The sequence below is a fragment of the Drosophila sechellia genome, chromosome 3R, assembly GCF_004382195.2.
Source record: "Drosophila sechellia strain sech25 chromosome 3R, ASM438219v1, whole genome shotgun sequence".
NCBI lineage: Eukaryota > Metazoa > Arthropoda > Insecta > Diptera > Drosophilidae > Drosophila > Drosophila sechellia.
The window spans coordinates 2,072,115-2,096,311 of record NC_045952.1 but is presented as its reverse complement, the minus strand read 5'-3'; the positions used below and the strand labels follow the sequence as shown (position 1 = coordinate 2,096,311).

Genomic DNA, 24,197 nt, shown 5'->3' with positions numbered 1-24,197 from the left:
ATGCGCATAAACGCATTTCGCATTCATACAGTCTTTTGTATGAACAAGGAACCGTTTCCGATTGTATAAAGTATATATATTCTTGATTAAGATCAATGGACGAGTCGATCTACCCATTTCCGTCTGTCCGTATGAACGTCGAGATCTCAGGAACTATAAAAGCTAGAAGGCTGATATTCAGCATACAGATTTTAGAGACAAGGACTAATGAATTAATTTTCTTTGACATTTTTATTAGTCTTGTAAATTTCAATCGATTTGACAAGAAACTTTTTGCCACTACCAATCTAACGCCCTTAAGCCGCCAAACCGTCACATCCACACTGGAAAGATTTTTAAATTTTTTCTCATTTTATTTCCCAATATCTATCGATATCCCAGAAAATTGATTAAATTTTGCGTTCTCATTGACACTGATAGTCGGGGAGCTCGACTATAGCCTTCTCTCTTGCTTTCGTTTTCCCATTTTTGGAAAATGGGAAAATGGGAATGAAAACGCATTTCCAAATGCTATCTATGCTTTTCAGACAAATTTGTTTTAAGTACAACAAATGAAAAAAACATCCCAACATATATTTTTTTCGCGTTTTGTCTGAAAGTTTTAATAAAAAGTTATATTTCGTTGTGAAATAAATAAATTTAAGATGTTTTATTTTCTAAGTTAAGTATAAAATAATTTTTCGTCACAAAAGTTGATAACTAGTTTGTGTTAAGGGTGCGTTAAGTTTAACATCGTTAAGGCGCGTTTAATATTAAAACCTCGCAAAACTACTAACAATTGATCTCTACCGGTCAGCTCCTTTAAATCGGTCTGGATAGCGGACAAGTTATTAAAATAATCGTGAAGTTAAAAAAATGGCGTAATGATCTGGACATGACCTCCTCTCCTGGAAAGATGGTCCTGTTTGTATATTGTATAAATACCTGGGCAAAAAGTTCAGATTAAGTGTGCAGATTCTCATGACGCCTATGCTGTGCAAAATTGATGCTGGCTCACTTTAAGCACAAACTCCTAAAAAAAAGTTGTCCCACAATTTAAAAAATTTGGATTCTTTTTAATTTTCTTATTTGTGTTACCAATTTCTATTGATAAACCAGAAACGTGTTGGATATGCACAAAACACCGAAATGCTACGTACTCATTTTTACAGAATGTTTTCAAGGAAGTATACTATACAGATCTTAAATTATTTTATTTGTATTTACAAAAAGTATTACTTTTTGGAAATGGAAATTGAAACCCCGTGAATTTCAACTTCTTTTTAGGACAAACACACAAATTGCACTAGTAATTTTGAAGAAAGTGGAAAAGTTAAAATACTTACTTCTCCATTTTATCCGCTTTTAACAGCTGAACTTTGTAGTAAGAGTTTTTATTTCGCTGAATGTCAGTCAAGCCAAGAACAACACTGTATTTATTGTTACTGTCCACATAAACATGGGCGATGTCCTCAAGCCGACTGTCCGGATCAACAGCTAGGCCATCTTTTACTTTAAATGTCCGTGATACTGGCATGGATTTTGTATATATACTGTTCGAATTTAAACTTTTTGTTGTTTCCTTTTGAATTCTGGATTTTGGATCTGTCCCCCAACTACAAATACATGTGCTATTTATATATTTAATAGCTCCTTCTTTATCGGCTTCAACAAAATCTAAAAATTCAATAGGCACAATTTGAATTCCGAGCTCTTCTGCAGACTTCATACGGACAGATTTCTTTTGTATTTCTAATTCTGTTGATATTATTGCTATCGTGTTTTCCGATATCTTAGCTTCAAATTTTCCGCCCAAATTTGCTATTCTCTTTCTTAGCTCTTTGTGCTGGTTCTTTAAGCCTATAATTGAAAACTTTAAATTGTATAATGGCGGACTTATAGGAGGTATTGTTGGCCTGAAATAAAAAGGTGGAAAAATAACTATTAAACAAAACGAAAAGACTCTTTAAATAATGGAGTACATGTAATAATGACCGTGGGTGATACAAAAACGAGTATTATATCTTAAGTTTTTATGAAACAAAGCCCAAAGGCCCTTTTCCACGTGTAGGCGTTCTGAAAAGCTAAAGAGTACTAATGCAGGAGCATATGTTTATTCATGTTGAGTAAAAGGGTATACTAGATTCGTTGAAAAGTATGTAACAGGCAGGAGTTGCCGACCATATAATGTATATATATTCTTGATCAGGATCAATAGCCGAGTCGATCTGGCGCTGTCCGTCCGTCTCAGGAACTATAAAAGCTAGAATGTTGAGCTTAAGAACACAGATTCTAGAAACATAGACGCACTTTTTGCCTCGCAAACAGTTTTCAAAATTTTTTTGATCTTTTTCAATATTTTGATCGCTAATTAATTAGAATATGCTCAGCGGTTTCCTCAACGCCGCATTCTGGGAAGTTGAGGTCATCGTCGTGGCCAAGCCTGGTTAGGTAGCTCCTGAAGCATCCATGCCCGTATAGAATCTGGGTAAGGCAAAAATGGAGTCCATCTCCTCACATCCGGGATAATCCTATGGGTCTGGCACCTCTTCGTCGACTGATGCCGCCGTTTCTACCACCTTTCCAAGCTATTAGTTCTAGCGTTGACTTTATTGGCTCCCCTCTGAGAAGTGCTCACCTCGTCGTAGATCTCCTTTGCCTCCACAGCCAGCAAGTCTATAGGAAGAGTACCAGCTATAATATGGGCTGTGGAGGAACATGGAGCACACCCTGAGAACACAAAACCTGTGCGTCGATTCTAAACCCCTAATATATGACCTTCTCTCTTTGAACGACAGCCTAGTGACTTGGACTCCTGGCCTCCGTTTTGTGGTGTTCAATGTCTAGGTCAACCGATGAAAGCCACTCCACTATGGTGCAAATAGATGCCTATCCAAATCCTTTGCTGGTGGTAGCGACCACTGCGAATGGTGATCTCAACTACCGACCCTGCTCCAGCTGTGCCGAAGGTGTGATCCGATCCCATATTTAGGAGAGATACTTCCAGCGACGCGATAGCTTTCTGGAGGGTTCGCCCTCTTGCATTCGTGTGGACTGGGCCCCACTCTTTGGGACGGCGTCAAAGTCCCCTGCTATGAATACGCTCCGCTCTCCTCTTGCGCCATTTTCCAGCTCATCAATGACTATGGAAAATTCTTGAAGGGAAGTCGTGGTCTTAGGTCAGAATCGCGGCGCTTCTTGGGAGGATTTTTTGTACGGCTCGCTAATAAGCGCAAAGTCAGCTTGAACTTCGTAAGCAGTTTGGCCCAGCAGGTGGTGCACAGCTTCGCAATTATTGAGATAGAATTGGATAATCTTCACTTACTCGGCGGCTAGGTGTTCATACAGTAGTGAGCAGTACATTTTACAGCATTAATATTAAGTTCATCAATATTTCAACATAAATTGTTATTATTACTTTTGTAATTTAAAACATAATTTTCAAAAAAAAAAAAAAAAAATATATATATATATAATTAAATACTCAAGTGCTTTGGCTTATAATTTGACACTTTTGTTTTTCGGGACTGCGAGTCCGAAGTTTGAACGTGATGTTTAGTCTACTTGTAGGTGATTATTGGAGTTGGGATTTTTCCATTCAACCTTGGTTTTAAGGATCTTATGACAGCCCATTATGATTTGGGGTTTTTTCCATTCAACCTTGGTTTTGAGGATCTTATGACAATTTATTCTTATATGATATTTGTTGGGTACATAGGGGGTGTATTTGGGTGTACATTGTGTATTGGTGTGTAGGCATTGTAGGCATGTGCTTAAGTCTTAGGGACTTATGGATATTTCTCTATATATATATTTAAATATATGTTTCATAAAAATAATACAAACACACAATTATAAGTAAATATTTATAAAATAAATAATAATATGCCTGTATGCGGGCACCTAAGAATCGAGGTCTACTAGACAACATATACTCTAATTTTTCACACGTCGAAAGCTGAATACTCTAATGCCAATTATTCTAATATAGTCATTTTTGAAATTTATTTTGTGATAGATAGGTACATAGGTACATAGATTCGGCTTTTATTATTTCTAAGTTATATTCAAATAATAAGCGTTAAGGCAATGCAAAAAAAGATTTTTTACATGGTGATCAAAAATAATATAGATTTAAAGTCAAAGAACTAATAAGGGCATATTTTGTCAAATTTAAAATGCAAGTTAACAACAGAAACTCTGGTTACTCCTCTCGACGGTCGATACAATGAACTCTTTACTTTGTCTGCAATAATTGTGCAACAATGTATTCTAAAGAAAACAAATGTTCAAAATCATAAAACAGCAATATTATAATTTGATCCAGTTCAAACCACTCCAATTCTTCGCCTAGCTGCCGATCACTTAGTCAGTGACGACGCCAACGTTCTGCCTACGCCGCTGCCACACAAGCACATCTAGCTTAGGGCTTACATTAATTTTCAATGTTTAGTTCCTAATTTGAATCCAAATTGGACTCGAGTTTTAATCAAGTGAGATAATAACTTGCATGAGCATGCGTATGCACACATACAGTTGAAAACCTAATTTCCCCAACTGCCCATTTTCCTAAGTGAGCATGCCTAGCTCATAAGCTAGGGGGTCGACAAGATCATTCGCCAACGTGCTCGGGTCTGTCGGCATATCGGCTGCTGTGTACAACTTTTAAGGTTGCTCAAATACCAGGGTAGTCCTGATGAATGTCCTGCCGCTCGCGATTGTATTACTCTAAGCCTATTAAGCTGAGTCTTAGAGGCAGTTCCCCACACTTCGATGGCGTAGGTCAGTGTTGGACCTAATATGGCTTTTATTAAGAGAGCCTTAGTTGCCATGTGGAGTTTGCTTGAGTGAAAATAAGTCCGAATAAGTGCAGTTAATGGCTATGTTCCATTTGGCAGTCCATCGCTCGATTGCATGCAGCTATTCCTAAACTGCAGTGGAAGCTATTTGCGAGGATGAGTAAGTGGCCAGGAGCAGCTCAGTAGGAAAGGCTTCGTCAGGAAGGGTCCAAGAACACTTCCCTGTGGAACCCCTCCATGAATGTGTTTCTGGCTAGACCGAGAGTCTTGTACTGCAACATCGAAGGTGCGATCAGCGATAAAGGAGATGAGGATGACATAATGGGATGCTGGCAGGAGATCTTTCAGTTTATATAGCAGACCTTCGTGCCACACCTTATCACGCGCTTGTTTCACTTCCAAAAATACGCATACTGTGCGCAAATCTTGTGCTTAAAGCCATGCGTGATGGCTTTACAAGGCGATGGAGTTGTTTGGGGCAACGACGAGACTTACTGAAACCGAATTTTTATTGTGGGATGTGTTCTGTTACCTGCGGCAGTTCCATCAAGCGGGTAAGCAAAATTCGTTCAATAACTTTGGAGAAAGTATGAGTCAATCAGTGTTAGTGAAATCCCCAAGATCATTACAATTCGTGCACGCTTCCATTGCCTGGGGAAATGACCTAATTAGCATAGCATTTAACATTTTCACAAAAGCAAGCACTCCTTTGCGTGGTAGAAATTTCGCAGTTTGGTTGTCTATGCCATCGTAACCAGATGTTTTTTTTTTGTTACAAGACTTTTAGTTGCATCATTACTTCCTGGAGTGAGGTATGTCTTATGGGGCGTGTCTGAGCAGTCGGAGTATCCAAAAAATTTGCGATAGCTTCACGATTGGTGTCGTCCGTTAAAGTGAAGGGCATGAAGGTGGAAGACAGGTGCGAAGCAAAAGCACTTGCTTTCTCATCATCCGTCTTAAGGCAGAGGTCACCTCGATCCTGAACTGATGATTGAATCAAAGGCTGTCGCTTGATGCCTCTCATGAGCTTCCATATTGAGAATCCACTATTACTATCTGGACCAGGTATCCAGGTTTGCTTTACAGTTATTGGCTAGCAGCTGGCGCAGTAGATTAGTAGTACTTGAATATTGCTGGTAAAGGCTAGGATCTCTTGACGCGATGTATTGTCTTCTGAGGCTATTATTTTCCCTAGCCTCCAAGCTTAAAATGGGAGACCTCCTTATTGGAGAGGCAGTTCCACGATAGGCAAAAGTTTCCTCTGCTTGCAGTCAGCTGAATAACCAATGCCTGGATATGATTTTCCGATGGCGAATGGAATGGTTAATGAGATATTTATTAGAGATATTTTATCTAACAAAGATCGCCGCACCTCCGTGTTGGCTGTCATCCGGATGGTTGGCAGTTTTAAGGCGTTAGAGTGGGTGTGGCAAAAGGTTTTTTGGCAAATTGATAGAAATTTAGAAGACTAATAAATTTATCCAAAATATATATATTTATATGTGGGAATTGGTTCGAGTAAGAATACTCCCAGTGGAAATAGGTATTAGATCTATCGATACTTCTACATTGCAGCCTTGATTAAAACGCAACCCTAGACCAGAGCAAATTATCGATAGAAAGAAAGCGAGTGTAGAGTGTAGGGGGTCGAGTGAAGTTGTTTCCAAGAGCGGCTGTTCCTTAATCTAAATAATAAATTTCGTCATAAGTCTAAATAATTAAATGTGAAGTCTTGAAGTGATGATTTGATACACTTGCATATAAGCTTTACTACTTGTTTAATAGAAACTACATAAACAAAGAACTACAAATTGGCGGCTCGTCCGGGATGAGCTTAAGTGTAAAGACAAAATTTGTGCATATGACGCAGTTCGTTTTGGTAGCAACCAGTGAACGGTAAAACAGATCCGTTGCATGATCGACGCTGGAACAACGCGAGCTACAGAATACAGAATTCTCGAAGAAGTTTCGAGAGTCGGCAAACCAAAGTTGCTGCTTAAGTTGACAGAAGCAGAACTGGTGCATACGTCGGCAGAGGCAAAGTTGCTGCTTAAGTTGACAGAACTTACTGGTGCATACGTAGGTAGAGGCAAAGTTGCTGCTTAAGTTGGTAGAAGCAGAGCTGGAGCGTTCGTCGACAGAGGCGGAGATGTTGTTTGCAGCGACAGAAGCAGAGCTGATGTTTGCGTCGTCAGAGGCACAGCTTAGAGCGAACTTCAGCAGAGTCCCAATTGCTTCATTATATCGAGGCAGAACTGGTGCTTACAGTCGTCAGAGGCAGAGTTGCTGTTTCCGTCGGCAGAAGCAGCGTTTCTGCGTGAGTAGACAGAGGCAGAACTTGGTGCGAACTTTGACAGAGGCAGAGCTTGATACGATCGTCGGTAGAGGCAGCGCTGTTGCATGAAACTTCAGAGGCACAGCTGGTGTGTGCGTCGACAGAGGCAGTGCTGGTGTTTGCGTCGACAGAGGCAACGTTGTTGCCTTAAACTTTAGAGGCAAAACTGGTGTGTGCGTCAACAGAGGCAGAGCTGGTGCGAGTTTTGACAGAGGCAGAACTAGTTTAAGGTTACGTTAACTAACAATAGTATTGTCAAAGACACTAGAATAACAATATGCGTAACGGCCATACATTGGTTTGGCACTATGCAGCCACTTTTTTGGTGACGGCCAAAATTGCTCTCTTTCTTCTCTCTTACGCTGAGAGTGTAAGAAATCTAAAAATAGAATTTGCTTGTTTGTGTAAATAAAAATAAAAACAAGAAACGAGAACGCGTATATGTGTGCGTACTTGTGCTAGAAGACGATTTTCGGGCCGAAATAAATTCTGATCGAAGAAACGAATTTACATATTTAGAGTTTTGGCCAATTTCGTAAGAATATGAAATAAAATCAAAACTCACGCCCTGACTATTATAATTTTAAAGTTTCTTAAATTCGTTTGTTAATATCACCGCTCGAATTAGCTACCCTTTACATATTTATATTAATGTTGATAATTAATTATGTGTAATATATATACACTACCTTTATTTGTGCACTTTATGCTCAACAATACATTTTTTATACACATTTGTTTTTTATTATTTTTAAAAATATTTCAAAAACTTTAATGTGTATTTTACAAACATTAATAAAAATATCAGATGGTGCCTTTAGTTTTCCGAAATATTACAAATTTATGTAATAAAAAATAATATAAAATAAATAAAAATATGAAAGCAGTTTGTTGCAAAAGTCATATCTTGAGGCACGAAGTGCGGACACAAGCACTCAACAATCATTGCCTTATTAATTTTTCTCACGTCGCAAGCTGATTACTCTAATGACAAATATTCTAATTTAAAGTCATTTGTTAAATTTATTTTGGTATATTATGTACATAGATTCGGCTGTTACTATTTCTAGGCTAAAATAATAACGTTAAGGCAAAGCAAAACAAGAATTTTTCGCATGGTGCCAATTGATCAAAAATAATATAGATTTTGTCAAATTTACAATGCATGAGCATACGTGTGCACACATACAGTTGTCTGCTATCACTGTATGCGTAGAAAAGAGCTGTTCGCTGTAGCGCTCTCTCGCTCTCGAACAAAAACTCGAAAGAACCTGGAGCCACCTCTAGAGTCACGGCAAAAAAATCGTGTGCCAAAAAATCGTATGGCGTTACGCACCTTGTTATTCTAGTGTCTTTGGTATTATGTTGTATACTTTTACTAATTTTGATTGTTTTCTAACCATTTCAAAAAGCAACTTGACGAGATCTTGGAACATCGCGTTGCAGATTTAAGGTCAAAGTTAGCAGAGTTGGCGCTACCAACAAGTGGAAGAAACTAGAGTTGCGGAATAGATTGCTTACACATTTTGGAATTCAGCATGAAGAGGAAATCGATTCAGATAAAGTTCAATTCGTGGTTACAGAGCGAAATTTAGCTAAAGATCAAAGAGTACATAATGCACCATGGGTAAAAAGCCGGACATTTTGGTTTAAATGTAATTTTTTTTGTAATTGATATTTTAATGCTACTTTAATTTTTTGATTCGTAAGTAATAAGATAGCATAAAATAAATTTAGAACATTTTTACGAGTTCATTTTTGGCGCGCTTTCAAAGTAAGCTGATTCAGAGGTGCTTTGAATTGTGAAAATTGGCGGAAAAATTGTCTTCATAGTAAACTTTGAGTTTATTTTTAATTATGGAAAAAAAAAGTCAGAGTATGTAAAGTAATAGTTAATACATGTTTTTCGATAATTGTGTGTTGTTGTTGAATTGTCCAATGTATTGCTTGTGAGTATTTTCAATTGTTTACTAACAAATGTTCTAGTGTTCTGTGGAATATTACTTTTGAATGGCACAAAGAAGCACCAAGGTTAATGTTGTATGTTTTTAACAAATATATGTGGAATCAAATATGTAGAATCTAAGAGACCTTTTTTAGTCACAAAGAGCAAAAGATTACCATTTCAAAGAAAGTAAATCAATTTATTGCTTATGTGAACAAGCACTTAAGGAAATACAATACAATGTTGGAGTGATTCAAACGAAATCATTCATTGTGGCTTCCGTCTAACAAAGTTCTTGTTATTGATAAGCCAAAAATGACACTATGCAATGGTCGAAAACAGTTAACATATAAAGATGCAGCAAATAATCAGCAAATAAGACGGCTGCAGAACAAGGGCATTCAACACCACTTCTCGTATATGCTGCTTCAATTCAAAACGGCCTTGGTATTAAAATAAAAGCATAAGCAGTGAAAACATACATGATATAAAAAAGAAAATTGAAACAAATCATCCCATTAAAATAAGTGCTGATAATGCTTTAGCTTTCTTAATTGAAAATGAATTTACAAAGCAGCAATATAATAATATAAAAGCGCTCAATAAGCAGCAAGGATGCGATATTTTGAAATGCAGTCCATCCGAACTAAAATTTCCTGAAAAAAGGGCAGAAGTATCGTTGCCAGATTTGATACATATATACTTATAATGCAAGAGGAAGTTTAAGATGTTTGCACAGGTACAACTAATTGTACATTAATTGTGAGCTATGGCTTCAATGGATCTACGGGCCAAAGCACGTACAAACAAGGCTTTCTATCAAACGACTGTCAAGATCGCTGTCTAGATTGTCTAGATCAATCCCTTTTTGTCACTACAATTATACCGTTAAAACTAATATCAACAACAAGTTATTTGGATAAATTCATAAAAATAAAAAACCTTCGACCATATTCCTACACTTCCAAAAACCAAATAATAGCAGTTAAATACGAACCTTATATGACATTATTTGATGGTAAAGTTTTGAACGTTTTAAACGGAACAAATTCATGCCAACCATGTCCATTATGTGGAACAAAGCCAACTATGTTGTTTCACACAACAGCCTTTAATTCGCCCCCTTTAAATGTAAAATCAGAGAATCTGAAATATAGAGTAAGCACGCATCACGCATGTATTCGATTTTTAGAATTTTTATTAAAAAATTCTTATAGAATTGAGTTGAAAAAATAGCGCGTCTACGGAGATAAAAAGCTCAGCCTATCGTTGTGTGTTGTGGACCGAATTGGGCCTGAATGTTGACTCACCTAAACAAAATGGAAGCGGTAATACCAACGACGGAAATTTGAAGAATAGCAATAAACTTAAAAAAATATAAAAAAATGTATTGACTTTTATCTCATAATAATGGTTTTTACATCTTGTGTCCTCACTTCGCTCCCACGCCACGATCCATATACATATTAACACCCACACCTCCTTCGCCACCCATCCATGTCCAGATTTGCAACTTTTTGTGTATTCGAAACAGATGCTTACAGGAGCGGCTAAACTGTTTGTGCGTAGTGAGGCGATTCGTAGTTGGACTGTTTTGAAGGCTAAATTTCAAGTGTCATCAGCTGAGGTTGATGAGCCAAGTTTAATTGACTATTACATAAAGGGTATTCCAGATTCGAAAGGGAATAAGATTATGTTATACCAGGCCAGAAATATACAGGAACTGAAGCATCAAATCGAGATATATCACAAAGTTAGATTTGGCAAATCGAATCAATGAGCTGGGGGACGTCAGGAGCAAAAGAAATATCAAGGCAATGGTCAGGTTAAGTTTGGAACATCCAGGAAATGTTGCATATGCGCCGAAAGACTGCAAGAAAACAGATTTGGTTTGTTTTAAATGTGGTCAGACAGGACACCGATCAGCACAATATACAGCAAAAACAGATGTCAAGAAAGAAACAAATGCTAATGTAGTTCAAATAGATAAGTAGGAGTGTCGTTAGGCAGTGAATTTACTCTTTCAGGTCTTGAAATGGAAAACGTTGTTTACAAAAATATTATATTTAAAGGATTGATTGACACGGGCGATGATTTGTGCTTAATGCGCAAGTTTCCAATGGAAGTAGAATTTCATTTGGTTCCAGATAAGGATATAGGTTTCGATGCTATTTTAGGAAGGACAATTTTGGACACTGTCGATATGAAGGTTACCAAAAGTGGTACACACATTAATATCAGGACAACAACTGAAGATGGAGATAAAATTAGGGATGCAAAGATATTTGATCGTTTGATCGAAGCATGTGTGTGGAAGAGCTTATATCAACTTCTAAAGTAGATTTATATCATCTTAGTCAGCCTGATGCTAAAACGGTATTGGAGATGATCGAACAATATTGTCCAATCCGTACGTAACACAAATGCCCCTGGCGAGATGAAAATTGGTTTGAAAGATGACGTTCCAGTTTATCAGCATCCGAGGCGACAGTCGTATAGTAACCAAAACTTTGTAGATAAGCAGGTGTGGGAATGGTTCAAAGAAGGTATAATACAGCCAAGTACATCCGAGTATGCTTCGCCCGTAGTCCTGGTGGCTAAGAAAAAGCGTCTATGCTGCGACTATCGCAAATTAAATGAGAAAATTATACGAGATAATTTTCCGATGACACACATGGTCCGTGTCTAGAAAAACTTCGGAATGCGAAGATATATACAACATTGGATTTGACCAATGGATTTTTCCATGTGCATGTAGACGCAGGTTCCAGAAAATACACTTCGTTCGTGACTCAAAATGGTCAGTACGAAGTTTTGTTTCTATCGTTTGGCATTTCGAATTCGCCTGCAGTTTTTACTAGGTTTATAATGTCTGTTTCACTCGTGGAGTAAAAACGTATACTAGATTCGTTGAAAAGTATGGAACAGGCAGATGGAAGCGTTTCCGAATATAAAGTAAATATATATTCTTTATCAAGATCGATAGCCAAGTCGATCTAGCCATGTGCGTCTCTCCGCATGAACGTAGAGATCTCAGGAAATATAAAATCTTGAAGGTTGAGATTAAGCAAACAGATTCTGGAGATAAAGACGGAGCTGAAGTTTGGTGCCTATGGTGCCACGCCTACTCGAACGCCCACAAGCCACACAAAACTTTTTGCCCACACTTTTGAAAAACGTGTTGATATTTTGTCACATTTTTATTAGTCCTGTAAATTTCTATTAAATTGGCACGCCCACTCTAACGCCCTAAAAGAGCCCGAAACTGGCACGCCAACATTTTGTTCGATATTTTTTGATAATTTTGGGGAATAAAGCGAGAAAAAATTTATAAATTGTTTAAAAGAGTGGGCGAGACCGTTTTCGACATTTTTAGGGGTTAGGAGAGGCGTGGACAAAGTGTTATTTGGTGAACTGATAGAAATTGCAAAAATTTAGATTTTTCTTAGATTTATTGTTTGTCTTGCCAATTTTTATAGGTATACCAAAAACACTGTGGACACGCCCCAACGCCCCCCACCCCCTTCACCAACAGAACGACCAAAACGGTTACGCCCACACTTTTGAAAATTTGTTAGAATTTTTCTTATTTCCTCAACATTGTTAATTTTTGCGTTTGCATTTACACTAGCTGAGTAACGGGTCGGGGAACTTGACTATAGCATTACCTCTTGTTTTTACATTCACACTAGTGTTAGGTAATCCTAGTTCGATTTGAGGAATAAGTTCGTTCGTTCGTTTAAAATCAATGAACTAGGTCACTTTTTTAACTTGCTTAAAGGTGCTTAAAAAAAAAAATATTATGAATTTAATTCATACAATGCTGTCATTGAAAATTAATATTACTTATTCAATTTATGTCAAAAAGACATATACATAATAATAATAAGAAATAAAAAAGAGTTTACAAACAGATAATATAGTATTTTTAATGCATTAGTTTTATTTATAAAAAGAGAATAGAGAATAACATATGATAATATTATGTTTCTACCTGTGATCCACAGCAGTCACCTCCAGCGTCCAGCATAAAATTCACCAAATAAACATAAATGAACAATATGTGGATCCAAAACATTCTTATTCAAATGCTCGTTTCTTCTAAAACAGAATAATGACTCCCTTAATAAAAGCTACCCGGAACGCTAATGGCGTTTCGCGGCACAAGCTAGAACTTGCTCAGTTCCTAGCCGACAGAAACATTGACGTTATGCTACTCTCAGAGACTCACCTTACCGAAAAGTACAACTTCCATATACCAGGATATAAATTTTACTTTACGAATCATGGCGGATGGCAAGGCCCATGGAGGCACTGGCATACTAATACGATTGCGAATTAAGCACAACTTTCTTGGTAATTGGCAAGATGACTGCTTACAATGTACCTCTATAAACCTCCAATGCCATAACCGTGCTCTCACTCTGGCTGCTGTTTATTGCCCACCTCGCTTCACAATCTCTGAGAAAAAATTCACAACACTTTTGACTTGTTTGGTGAAAGTTTTTTGCAGCTGGCGATTGGAATGCCAATCACATTTACTGGGGATCTCGGATAGCTAACCCTAAAGAAAAGCAGCTGTACAACGCAATCATCAAACCGCAACACAAACTTAACTATGTTTCCCCGGGAGCGCCTACATACTGGCCAGCAGATCCCATGAAGCTTCCAGATTTGATTGACTTTGCCATCACAAAAAGGATACCACAATTAATGATTACAGCTGAGGCACTTTCAGAACTCTCATCTGATCACTGTCCGGTGCTCTTTCATCTTTTGTACCAGCTACAACACATCGAGCGACCGTGTGGGCTTGAAAGCAATAGGACCGACTGGGCGAGGTACAAAAAATGCGTTTGTTCCCATACCTGCTTTTCTAGCCCCCTGGAAAACGAGCAAGAAATTGATCAGTTTGCTGGTGATATAGAATCAATACTTGTAGCAGCAGCAAAAGCGTCAACTCCACAAGACAACCATGTATGCAGTAAAAAGTTTAACAAGAGATACTGAAGATAAATAAGCAAAACATGGGAAAAAAATCTGTGATCCATCTACATGTTGCTATGAAGGAACATTAGATTTTCTACTTTATATGGTTTTAGTAGCATCCGTCTTTTTCGGATGACTTCCCCAGCACTTGAAAATAGGCGTTCGCAAGGAACTGATGTAGCCACAAGGCATAGTCGCTTAAGGCTGTAAGAATATAGATGCGGATACAATTTCTTTCTTTGTTCCCACCAAACCAAAGGGTCAGCAGTCCTTGGTATATATTCCTTTTCAAAGTATTTTTCGATCTCTTTCTCGGCAGAACCGGTAGTGTTTGCATCCTTTGCCGTGTTCTTGAACTCACTGTCAAAATCACACCAAGCCGAACTCTGATTGGCTGAATTAGGTTCAAACGCAGGTGATTCGAATTCATAATTTTCGCTGTTGAGACAAATTGAAGTTACTTTCTTTGAAGATTACATTCAGCTTTTTCGTATTCTTCTTTTGACTTGAACCAATCGGGGATCTAAAATGTTACTCTCTGCGTAGAGTTCGTTACTTTCCAGATTGCAAAATCGTCGATTAGGCTCAGGTTTTAGAACTGCAACAAGTGCAGCAACACATTTATTCAAACAGTTCTGCAGCAAAATAGCAAGAACTATAACCTTTGAAAGGGTTACAATCTTTTCTGCTGATATTTCTTCTGTTACCTCCATGAATGGTTTTAATATAGGCAGTAACTCTTCTACTATCGCCCACTCATTCTGAGCATAGAGCATATAAGAGCATCTTTCAACAGAACAACCCTTTCTTTCTAGCATTTTAAAAGTTGAGTTCCAACGAGTTGACACATCTTGAATCAATTTGAGATCGGGCAAGTTCAATTGGGTTTGAGTTGACTTCAACTTCTTAAGGCCGAAAGTGCTACGATTGAAAAACTCCGCAATGAATTTTACTTTGTTTTGTACAACGCTGATTTCGCGGAGTCCTTTTTGCGCAATTAGGTTCAAGCTATGTGCAAAACATGGTATATGTGGCCAATTTCCTGTTTTAATGGCATTGACAGCTCAATACAGTTGCCTCACTCTCAATAAAATGAGCTGTAACAGCAATATAACTTTCATTTGCAAGAGAGGTCCAACAATCCTTTGTCAAACAAACTGCAGATGCCAGCTCCATTTTTTCTTTGACGCTACCAACAATTTCGTCCCGAAGCTTTGGAAGAAGCACGTTGGACAGCGTTTTTCGAGAGGGCATCTTGCAATTAGGCACATCATTTATGAGCTGCTTGAAATCAGGCTCTTCTACAATTCGCAATGCATGTTGACCTTTTGCAGTTATACGAACTAGTTGCCTATCAATTTTCTCAGCTTTCCCGGCAGCCGGTGGTCGTTGAATGAACGAAGTTATTACTTGCTGTTGGGGTCCAATTATCTGAGGAGTTTATTTTAAAAGAAATCAAAAATTTGGTAAGCCTACTTAAATAAATAAATAAAAATATTATGTTTACATTGGTTTCCTGTCGGCTTTCATTGGTCTGGCACTTTGTTTCCTCCAAAGCAGCTGAGTGCTTATATTTAAGGTGACCCGATCCACTAAGCACAGTTTTGCAGTATTTGCATTTAGCACTCTTCTCATCCACTGAATCAAGGAAATTCCAAACTTTGCTATGCTTTCGTTCTAAAGCCATAGATACGCACAAACTTGTAAACCGTAGTTTTAAATGTATGCAAAAATTAATCAGCTTATTTGATAAGCGAACTTTCAAACTAAATGAACTAAGACCGACCTATCGAACTAAGTGAACAACGAACAATAGATCAGGCTAAGCGATCAAAATGAACGAATTGAACTTCGTTCGTTTACGAACGACACAACACTAATACACACGTAATTTATTTTTCATAGCATATTTCCAATACATACCTAACCAAATTTTCACTGTTTTTATTCGTTTTCAAAAGACTTCTACTGGGAGGAATGTTATGAAAGATCCGTGCAGATGGAGTTTCTTTCACGGTATTCAAGAAATGATATACTGCTTTAAGTTCTTTTGGCACTATGCATGCCGATCTTGTTGGCTCTTTAATCAGCTTGTTACATTTGGTCCACTCAGAATGGTTTCCATTACATATATATCCAGATTTATTAAAAATAAACTGAGAGCTGTTGCATTCAGAGCATGATTCAATAGCACCGAATGTCAGTAAATCAGCAGTTTGATCGAATAACTTTTCTGTGTCACCAATTACAGGTTGTTGATTATTAGACTTGAGAAGTATATCAATGTCTTTCTTCTTCATTATATTTTTAATGTCATCGCGAAACCTAAAGTAGGCATCATTTTGATCTTTTAATCGTTGTTCCTTTTCTCCTTCTTCATTTGTATCTGATAATTCCATCTTGGCTCTTTTTGTATCTGGTATTCCTTCAGATTTTATTGGTCTGAAAAACAAGAAAATATATATAATTTATAAAATATTGTTAAGTTAATAGTCAAATGCCCCCTGCCGGACAGATATATTTAATCGGCATTCCCTTTATAATATAGTACTGCATTTTCTGGAAAGAAATATATTAAACCAATTTTTCCACGAATACCATTTCTAAAATCAGTAAACTTACAAGCACATTCAGGTTCCGAAACGCCTTACCAACGCAGAGTAATTTAAGATAAAAGGGAGTCAAACAAGGCTGTTGCTGAATTGCTTCAGTAATTTTTTATTATTTTGGTGGTTATTATTTGTAAAATAATTTAATATGCAATTACTACCACGAAATCAGTTGTTTTATGCTTGGACTAGAAAAAGCAAAATATAAGGGGAGGTGTGCCACGACTACAATTTTTAGTACCATAAAAGAGAATCTAAATATCTTCCTCCGTTCCGGAGTTACAATCTAAAAATATATTAGGGGATGTGCCACGCCCATATTTTTGACATCATATAGCCCGCAGAGATAATTACCTCTGGTCAACAGATTAAGCTATCATGGTAATCCATCCCAGTGGAAATGTTCCAAAACCGGGCCAGCCCGATGCTAAACTGTCGTCCTACAGGCCAATCAGCCTTCTAACCATCCTGTCTAAAATTCTAGAAGCTCTTAAAGGGAATAATGCCAATATTGGAGGAGAAAAATATCATTCCTGACCACCAGTTTGGCTTTAGAAGGAGTCATGGTGCTGATCAGCAGTGTCAGAGAGGTGTGAGCAGGATTTTGGAAGTTTTTTAAAACAAAATTTATTGTGCTGTAGATTTCCTAGATGTTAGACAGACCTTCGGCAGAGTGCGGCATCAAGGATTGCTTTATAAGCTGCAGCATTATCTTCCTACACCTTACTACTTGGTCCTAGAAGGATATCTCGATAATATACTAAATATCTCGATAGTTTTTATGTAAGAAACAAACAATCAAAATCTCATACACGGAAATTACAAGCTGGAGTACCTCAGGTCAGTGTGCTGGGTCCGATATTGTACTCCATGTACATTGCTGATATGCCGATCACTATGGAAAGAAACTAAACAACGTGCATATATGGTGATGATACAGCATTCTGGTATCAGCTGACACGCTTGCTATAGCAACCCAAGAACTGCAGCAGACTCTGGACAATCCTTGTTACTGAGAACATCCTAATAAATGCAGACAAATCGACACACATAACTTTCACTCTAAAAACAGTCATCTCTCCACCTGTTTTGATAAATGGCACAGTCATACCGCAGCATCCAGCATATAAATTATTTGGGGCTCACATGGAAAGAACCCATCAAGGGACAGGTCTTACCCCATCTTACACCTAACTACACAATATAGCAACATCCCACAATTTCAGATCAACAAACCAAACCATTTAATTATTTCCCCTCTGTGCATATGTAAATGAAGAAATTTAATTAAAAAAAAAAAAAAAACAAGAGAGAATGTCATAGTTGAGTTTCCCGGCTATCAGATGCCCGTTACTCAGCTAGTGTGAATGAATTAATTTGAATTGAATGTAAATTAATTATTTAATTTTTCTAATAATCGATAGATATTGATATTGGGGAATAAAATGAAAAAAAAATTAAAAATTGTTACAAAGTGTGGGCGTGACCGGCTCGGCGGCTTTAGAACGTTAGGGTAGGCGAGTCAAAAAGTTTTTTTGCAAGTCGATAGAAATTTACACGACTAATAAAATTACGAAAATATATCCAAAAATTTTTCAAAAATTTGGCGTGGCAGATACAAAATAAGAAGACAAATAAAATATCATAAAATTTCAACACGTTTTTTAAAAGTGTGGGCGTGACAGTTTTGTGCCGTTTGTAGGCGTGGCAACAATGGTCAACAAACTTTGTCTCTAGAATCTGAATACTGAATCTCAACCCTCGTCCTTTTATAGTTTCCGAAATCTCGACGTTTATAGAGACATACGGATATGGCTAGAACGACTCGGCTATTGATTCTGATCAAGAATATATGTATATACTTTATGTAGTCGGAAACGCTTAGTTCTGCCTGTTACATACTTTTCAATGAATCTAGTAAACTCTTTTACACTACGAGTAAGGTGGATTAAAAACCTGTTATATAGATCACGTAGGAACGATAGAGATCACAACTAAATCAATTTCCAACACTAAACAGATGGCAATATAATAATATTAATAGATGACGTAAATTCCAATACAGGCAACGAGATGCAGCGTCTGCAAGACAGCTTCGAAATTTCCTGGAGACGCACCGAAGGATGGCGGTCGCCAGTAGCAGTGCCAGTCTAGTGGAGGCAACAACGATGCCAGGCGCGGCGAGAAAACGGACGGCGCCAGCAAAAATGGGCGACCAGTGCCAGAAGGGGGCATGCTGAAACCTCCAGCAAAGAGGGCCACGGCGAAGAAGGCAAAAAAAGAATTGCGCAGAACGCCCAGGAGAGAGCAAGCAGTGAAACGAGCACAACAATGCCGCAGCCCAAAAACATCCGAGTGGCGACATTGCAGCCATCACAGTCACCAAACCAACAGGCGCCAGCGCGACCATTTTCAACTCCGACGTCAATATTAAAAATATTGAAGACACCCGTTCACAGACATTGGGAAGCCCCCACCGTGAGCCCAAACCTATTAACTACGCACGAATAGAGCCCCAATAACCAATTACTGTAATATCAACGTCTTTTTCTTTAGGACCGTGTCGGATTTTCTTATAACCCCACCTGAACCAAATATTAGTTCCTGAGACGAATCCTGGCCATCCCATATCTATCCAAACACTTACAGATCGACACAGTGGCGTCCGAGCAGGTTTAGGGGTTGCAAGGGAGCCGACACCGAGAGAGAAATGTCGAGCTGTGTTAACCTGGCAACGAAGGAAACACGGGATACGCAGCCGTGTTCGGATTGGACACGTTAGGGAGAAACGAGGAATTAAGGAGCGGAGAGGCGAAACGGGAATCGTAGACCGGGTACGAAACTGGGGTATCCGCTTTAAAGGCTCGAGCAACCCGTTAGAATTCCTGAGCAAGATGGAGCAATGTGCCACCGGTTGCGGTATCCAGAAAGACCAGCTCGACTAGACAATGACGTTTATCTTGGAAAGAGCTGTGAGAGATTGGTGGAATACATTTTGCCACCGAGATATTTGAACATTTAGGAATGCAAATCACTCAACTACGACAACGGGAAACGGAACCGGTACTGATTCCGTTTACAAGGCCATCAGAGGATGAAAAACTCGACCGAATCTAACGGAACTGCAGAAGCAAGATAAATCTATACACGCGCAGTACAGGATTCGAGACGCTAACACAGTTTCTCACGCTAGCAGAAGAAGTAGAGGAGATAGAGGCCTCCGAGAGCCAAACAAGAGTCGAGCAACCACGTCAACAGCAGCTCCGACCAGACGTATGCATGCGGTGCGGCGGAACAGGTCACGCGGCACGAACCTGTGGCAACCTGGATCTGCGGAAGGAACGGCATGAGAACAACAGAATTCTGCAGACCGGGATCGGGAAACGCAGCAGGCCTGAGCAGTTAAAGCTCAGTTTAAAGGCTCAGGCGGCTACATAAGAGCCAGCAGCAGAATAGTTGAGTTGCGATGGATTCCACATAATAGCCATGATAAGAGTATGAAGGAAAATGGCGAAGGGAGTAGTGGATACAACACGGAACAGGGCAAATGGAGCGGTGCCCGATCCGAGATAACGCTGGCCAATGGTTCATAGCAAAACACCGTAAGAAAGTTTACAGAGGAAACCCGTTTAGGAAGAGTTCTTTGCACTATGCAGCCACTTTTTTAATGAAGGCCAAAATTTCACTCTCTCCGCTCGCGAAAAAGTGAGATCGTAGGAAATCTATAAATAGAAATTGCTTGCTTGCTACAAGATGATTTTTGAGGCGAAATAATTTTTAATCCATATAACTATTTTACAAGTTCGGAGTTCCCGCCATTAAAGTTGCTATCTGGAATTGTTATTACTTTTATATATTTATTAAGTGTAGAATCCGTACATCTTATAATTGTATCTTAACATCATAGGGTGGAGAAATATTCTTCAGAATTGCCAAACACTATATCAAATTAAGCGAAGAAACTTTTTTTGATAATTAAAACCATAATGTAGGGCTACTATAAGCCCTCTTATTTAAATAAAACACGAACGCAGGAGTTAGCCTCTTCGGTTTATTCGGTACTTCGCATTTCCAGCTTTGGCATTCGACTGACTCCCTCTCCGTTAGCGATCTGCCTCTATGCTTGTTGCTACAGAGCCGATGTTGCGAAACAGAGAGAATGCCACCCGAAAGCGAACAATGTCTTCATGTTTATATACTTAATGTTTATATACTATGTTGCTATACTGAACTTATGTATGCGTACCTCTAGCCTACTACAATAAAATTTCCAAAAAATAAATAAAAACATAGAAAACAAGAGAGAATTCCATAGTCGAGTTTCCCGTCTATCAGATACCCGTTACTTAGCTAGTGTGAATGCGAACGCAAAATATTATCATTTTTCTGGGGTATTTATTGATATTGGGGAATAAAATGAGAAAAAGTTTCTAAATTGTTCAAAAGTGTGGGCCTGACCAGTTTAGCGGCGTAAGGGCGGTAGAGTGGGCGTGGCAAAATGTTTTTTGAGACTCGATAGAAAATAAAGACTAATAAAACGTGAACAAATTTCAATATCTTTTTCAAAAGTGTGGGCTTGGAAGTTTTGTGCGATTTGTGGGCGTTAGTTGGCGTGGCCACATGGATCAACAAATTTGCGCTGCGTCTTTGTCTCTAAAGATTCTGAGATCTCGACGCTCATACGGACAGACAGACACGGAATGTACGTACGTTGTTATATACTTTTTAACGAATTTAGTATACCCTTTTACTATACGAGTAATGGCTATAAATATCAAACCTAAAAAACATTATAGCCAATAATTTAATTGAAAAGTATTACCAGAAAAGAAAGTATACAGAAAAATTCCGGCGCAGGAAAAGATCAAGTAGATTTGCCTAGACAAACTTACAACAAAGCTCCTCAGCTTAAATTGAGTAGAAGACAAGGTGCTGTAGAATATGTTAGTGTGTTTCGAGAGAGCATTGCTTTTGCATGCCCAAGTTGAGGAGAGCTCTAGTGATGTCGGATGTTTTAATTTTGAAAATCTTTATGTGCGCCACACTAGTTTTAGTTGTGTTGAGCTGCAAATCGATTTCCTCACCCTGCATCGCCTTCGGATTTCTAAGCTGGTTTACACATCCAGACTTTTGTTTTATTTCCTCCAATGTGGCAAATTTAGAAACACGAACGTCACTCTGACTACGAATAAAAAGCTGTGCCACTCCACTGAGTGGAGTTCAATCGACGTGTACAATCAACAAAGTGCATAGTTCTCATCTTCGCAAATATATTTTTAGCCACTGTTCAGCTAAAAATGTTCTTCATATTTGAACTTCAACCCCGACGAACGTGTTTTTAACAGAGCTGCAGTTAATATAGAAGTTTAAGTTTAAGTTTAAGCCTAAGTGCAACCATCATATAAAAGCGAAAAGACTAACACATATTTATATGTGTTAGACACCTTATATAACTCTGTAAACAAGATAAACAAAAAAAAAGTGAAAACAATAAACAAACAAAAATATATATAATTTTTTTTCTTTTTTTTTGGGTGTATTTATTTAAAACTGTCCTTCGCGGACAATCATTAAATTTGAGGACTAAACTTAACGGTAGAGAATTAATGGATTACATAATTTATTGCGAAAACTTTACAATAACTGTCGATATTGTATGTGTGATGTATATCATCATGTATGTATAATTTAATTTTAATGTGCGTGTCTAATCCCAGAGAGGTCCAAAGGGTGGGATCGGTGCAACCTCCTGGTGCGTTGACTGGAGTCCAGCAGGTCTTGTGCCAGGTTGTTTGGGTGGTCTTGAAGCCTCTGCATGTACTGCCTGCTGCTTTTCTTAATCTCATCCTTCACCCAGGGGAAGCTGAGGACCTCGTGGATAGTGGCATTATCGTGGACAGGGTGAGCGTTGGTGACGGTGCGGAGCGTTTTGTTTTCGAATGTCTGGATAATGTTGATGTTACATTTCGATGCAGTGCCCCACAGTTGAATGCCATACGTCCAGATTGGCCTTATGATCGCTTTGTAGATAAGGAGCTTAGTGGAAGTCGGTAGCTTAGATCGTCTGCCCATCAGCCAGTACAATTCTCGGACTCGGTTCTCCGCCTGTTTCCGCTTCTTTAGCAGGTGTGGTCTCCATGTAAGTCTCCTGTCCAGTGTAAAGCCAAGATAATTTGGATTGGCTACCTCTGGGATTGGGTACCCGTTGAGACTGACTGGAAGGCAAGTGCCGCGCCGAGTTGCGAAGGTGGTGGCGGTTGACTTGTCGCTGTTTACCGATATATTCCATCTCTTGTGCCACGTGTTCAGTAGATCTTGTTGCTCCTGCATAGTCTGGGAGGCCTCTGCTGGGGTATCTGCTATTGTTAGGAACGCAGTATCATCGGCGTAAGTGGCTGCCATAATGTACTGGCTCCGTATCACCGGCAGGTCGGCCGTATACGCATTGTAGAGGAGCGGACCGAGAACGCTTCCTTGGGGAACTCCTGCACGGGCTTCTTTGACGCCTGAGCGCGCTTTTCCACACCTGACGGCGAACCTTCTGCCCTCCAAGAACGACTTCAAAATCAGAAGCGAGAGCTTCAAGCTAAACAAAAACAACTCCTACCTTTCATTCACCCACATATCATACTACACAAACAATTATCAAAGCCTACACCCTCAAAGTGATGGAATAGCGCGATCTTGCTCTTCAGCATTAGAGAGACACAACAATTACTCTCTCTCTCTCTCTCTTACTTTGAGCGATACGTCAGTAAAGTTCGGTGATCAAGATCAAATAAAAATTTCATTTTCATTTTTTCATTTTAAACTTTGGACTCTGCCTTGCAGAGTCGGCATATGGACAACAACAAACAACAGTGGATAAGGTGCGTTAAACTTGCAATTTGTGCCCATTGGGCCCTTCTCTCTGTGGACTTCTCAAAAACAGTAAACACCAGAGCGAAACTGAAAACGACCCTGCCCATTAGGCTGGTGACTTGTCTCTCACTTGTTAACGTCTCGGAAGAGCTGAACCGATTCGAGAAGATGAAGAAAATCGCTGGACATACTCAAGCAGAGATACGAGCCATGATTGCCTCAAGGCAATACGATTCTTTTGGCCTTTCACAAGGAAGTCTTGTTAAAACCAGCTCTGCTTCAACAGTAACTAAAACAGTTACCACTTCTCTTGCTTGTTCAACAACAACAACGTACACTGTGGGAACAGTTACCACTTCTCTTGCTTGTTCAACAACAACAACGTACACTGTGGGAGCTTCGACAAGTACTGCTCCGACAAGTACTGTTTCGACTAGAACTGCTAGTTATGTCAACAGGTTATACTACTTTACCAGACCTTTCCCGTCTGGGGTGGTCCGTAGTATGTGCCTATGTTATATTGAGAACATTTAAGTGTAACAGCATACAAACATATAGCAGCACTTTGTTGCTATGTTTATGTTTATGTTTATCCAAGCAATAAGGCCCGAGGCGGATGTAACATGATCGCACACTTGAAGGCCACAAAGTATAAGTGCATGGTCAGCATTCCCACGCCG

At 38.8% G+C, this 24,197-nt stretch overlaps 1 protein-coding gene and 1 long non-coding RNA gene across 4 annotated transcripts in view; one reads left to right on the top strand and one right to left on the bottom strand.

Moving 5' to 3' along the window:
• The window catches only part of LOC6620523 (poly [ADP-ribose] polymerase), a 74,785-nt gene that overhangs the window by 11,876 nt on the left and 38,712 nt on the right, over nucleotides 1–24,197 (bottom strand). The window contains exons 4-5 of one of the 3 annotated variants that reach the window (XM_032723388.1): nucleotides 15,971–16,489; nucleotides 1,326–1,895 (exon numbers count right to left, since the gene is read on the bottom strand). In XM_032723388.1, coding sequence (XP_032579279.1) covers nucleotides 1,326–1,895; nucleotides 15,971–16,489 — 1,089 coding nt within the window. Of the gene's footprint in view, nucleotides 1–1,325; nucleotides 1,896–15,970; nucleotides 16,490–24,197 lie in introns of those variants that run through there. The other 2 variants (XM_032723390.1, XM_032723391.1) reach the window with 2 other exon arrangements.
• LOC116801792 lies at nucleotides 18,525–20,938 on the top strand. The gene is made up of 2 exons (XR_004362232.1): nucleotides 18,525–19,134; nucleotides 19,213–20,938. It is a non-coding gene; the product is annotated as an uncharacterized LOC116801792 (long non-coding RNA).